At 65.5% G+C, this 2,517-nt stretch overlaps 1 protein-coding gene across 1 annotated transcript; it reads right to left on the minus strand.

Annotated features, from left to right (window-relative positions):
• Positions 1 to 672: 672 nt before the first annotated feature.
• HMX1 (H6 family homeobox 1) lies at positions 673 to 2,016 on the minus strand. The gene is made up of 2 exons (XM_017828017.1): positions 1,784 to 2,016; positions 673 to 1,249 (listed from the first exon to the last, which is right to left on the minus strand). The coding sequence occupies exons 1-2, from the start codon at positions 2,014 to 2,016 to the stop codon at positions 673 to 675; spliced, it is 810 nt and encodes a 269-aa protein (XP_017683506.1).
• Positions 2,017 to 2,517: the final 501 nt, after the last annotated feature.

Here is a 2,517-nt window from a genome sequence, read left to right on the forward strand (position 1 = left end):
GATTAGCACAAGAGACAGCTTGTCTTGTTCTGTAAAAACATCACACAAGCCCCAGTTTGAGAACCAGTTAGCACAAAGAATGTAAGAGAGAGTTTGGGGTGTTTTTTCAAAAGAGGAAAAAAAGTAGGAAAGTCACATCTTAGGAACCACATCTCAGTAAAGGTGTCTACATTTTGATAGTGTCAAAGATGGGGAGAGGTTACTCTGAGGGATATTAGAGGTGGAGAGTTTGAGATAGAGGAGCACAACGCGGCCTTCGCCTTTACCATCTGTATAAAACTGACTCGGCTCACGGTACAGCGACCGCCACGGCGCTTGGGGCGGATGTGGGGACGTAGTCCCCGTGAGCTGAGGCAGAGCATGGGCTCCGCTCTAATACAGGAACGGGATAATTCGGAAGGGAGGCAGGCAGAACGCGTCCCGGTCTCTTTGGTGGCTTCGTGTTATCTCCTCCATCCTGACCACAGAAAAAAGCGCTGCAAGAGCAAGGGCGGTCTGGCAGCGCCCTTCCGAGCTTTAGCAACACGTTGGCAGCCCACGGACACGCGTGGGGGGAACCGGAGCGGCCCTTCCGTCGGCTGTGGTGACGACTGACAACCCAGCGGCGCGGCGGGGTCATAAATAACATCGGGCGGCCCCCGGCGAGGGGAAGGTCGGGGGCCGGGGGAGAGGCTATACGTCCCCGTCCACCAGGCTGAAGTGTTTGCCAGGCCCGGGGAGGCAGAGGTAGGGGATGGCGCTGCCCGGACAGAGCAGGGGCAAAGGCAGAGGCAGCAAGCACCGACTGAGCAGGGGACTGTCCTTGTAGAGGGCCGGGAAGGAGAGAGACGTGGCGGCGGCGGGGGGCGGCGGGTCCCCGGGGGGCTCCGCCGGCCCCGGCCCAGGGCCCTCCGCCTCGGACGACATTTGTCTCTTGAGCTTGTTGCGGCGGTTTTGGAACCAGATCTTCACCTGGGTCTCGGTGAGATGCAGCGCGGCGGCCAGCCCGGCCCGCTCCGAGCTGCTCAAGTAGCGCTTCACGTCGAAGGTGGACTCCAGCTGGAACACCTGGCTCTTGGAGAAGATGGTCCGCGTCTTCTTCCTGCCGCCAGCCGTCGGCAACCTCCCGTTCTCCGCGCCGCAGCCCCCGGCCTCTCGCGTCGGCGGCTGCCGAGGGGCGTGAAGCCTCTCCTTGGGGAGCGGGGACGCCACATCCCAACCCTCGGCCTCGCGGCGGAGGCCACGGCTCGTCCCTTCTGCCCGGAGCCGGCTGGACTCGCTGCCTGCAAGGGCAAAGCACAGCATCATTGCCCGCCGCCGCCCGCGCCCCCGCCCCGCATGCACGCACGGCCCGGCGGAGCGCAGGGAGAGGGTGGGGGAGAGGGTGGGGAGGGGGCTGCCGAGGGCTGGCCGCGGTCCCACACCCTCCAGAGGGGAGAAGAAGAGTGAGGCGCTTCCATAAGGATCTAAGAAAATCCCTTTGCCAGCTGTGTGACAGGGAAGCGAGGGGCTCCCGGGCACGGGACAGACAACCCGGGAGGAGGGCGCAGCGCCCCCAAAGCAGGTTGGTGTGTGTGCGGTGGCATCTCCCCTCGTCCTCCCGCGGAGCCTCCGTTCCTCCTCCGGCTGCGGGCGCGCCGCGACTGCGTGTGCGTGTCTGTGTCTGCGTGTGCGTGTCTTGTCTGTGCCTGCGAGTCCGTGTGCGCGGGCCCAGCACGGCGGCACTGGGGATACCCGGAGGTACCGCCTGGGTGGGGGCCGGGCTGCGACCCGACGTGTGAGACAGCCTGAGGCGGCTGCTGGCTCCGTACCCGAGTCTCTGGAGCCCTTATTGGGGTCTTGCTCCGCAGGCCCCTCTCCCTCCTCCTCCTCCTCCTCCTCCTCCTCCTCCTCTTCCTCCGGTGGGGCGCAGCGGGCTCTGCCCTGCTCCCGGGATGGGCGGCAGGGGCCGGGCTGCAGGATGCTGGCGATGCTGAAGGCCGGCGGCGCGGCCGGGGTCGGCGGGGGGGCTTGGCGGCCGCTCCCGAGCTGCACCATGGCGAGGAGAGCCCGATCCGAGACGAAACGCTCTGAGCCGAGCCGAGCCGAGCCGAGCCGCAGGACTGGCGGCGGCTGCGGGAGGGCGGCAGCGGCAGCCGGGGTGGAGGGAAGGAGGAGGAGGGGTCGGAGTGGCGGAGGGAGGGGATGGAGCTAGAGGGAGCCAAAGGACTGAGGACGGGGGGAGCGGTGCAGCGGAGGGAGAGAGGGAGAGAGAGGGGAGGCGGCAGAGAAGAGAAGGAAAAGGAACAGGGGCTAGAGGGGAGCAGGGAGAAAGTGAGGGGCGGGAGGCATGCCGAGGTGCCCCGAAAGGGTGCTCTCGACAGGCGGGGCGGGGCAGGGCTGGCTGCTCTCCTGCCCAGGCCCTTCACTGTAAGTGGGCGGAGAGAAGAAAGAGTCAGATCCAGGAGAGCCCACGGGAAAGGCGAAGAGGACATGGGATGGCAGGACAAACATCTCTAGATTGAAGGAGAAGGATGTAGGGAGAAGACTGGAAATAAG

The sequence above is a fragment of the Lepidothrix coronata genome, unplaced genomic scaffold, assembly GCF_001604755.1.
Source record: "Lepidothrix coronata isolate B3197 unplaced genomic scaffold, Lepidothrix_coronata-1.0 Scaffold145, whole genome shotgun sequence".
NCBI lineage: Eukaryota > Metazoa > Chordata > Aves > Passeriformes > Pipridae > Lepidothrix > Lepidothrix coronata.

Excerpts from the sequence above, each read along its gene's own strand:
- HMX1 (XM_017828017.1), bottom strand. The coding sequence starts at position 2,016 with ATGGTGCAGCTCGGGAGCGGCCGCCAAGCCCCCCCGCCGACCCCGGCC. Across the intron at positions 1,250-1,783 it reads TCCAGAGACTCGGGTACGGA|CCGGCTCCGGGCAGAAGGGA; the intron begins GCCAGCAGCCGC and ends CAGCGAGTCCAG.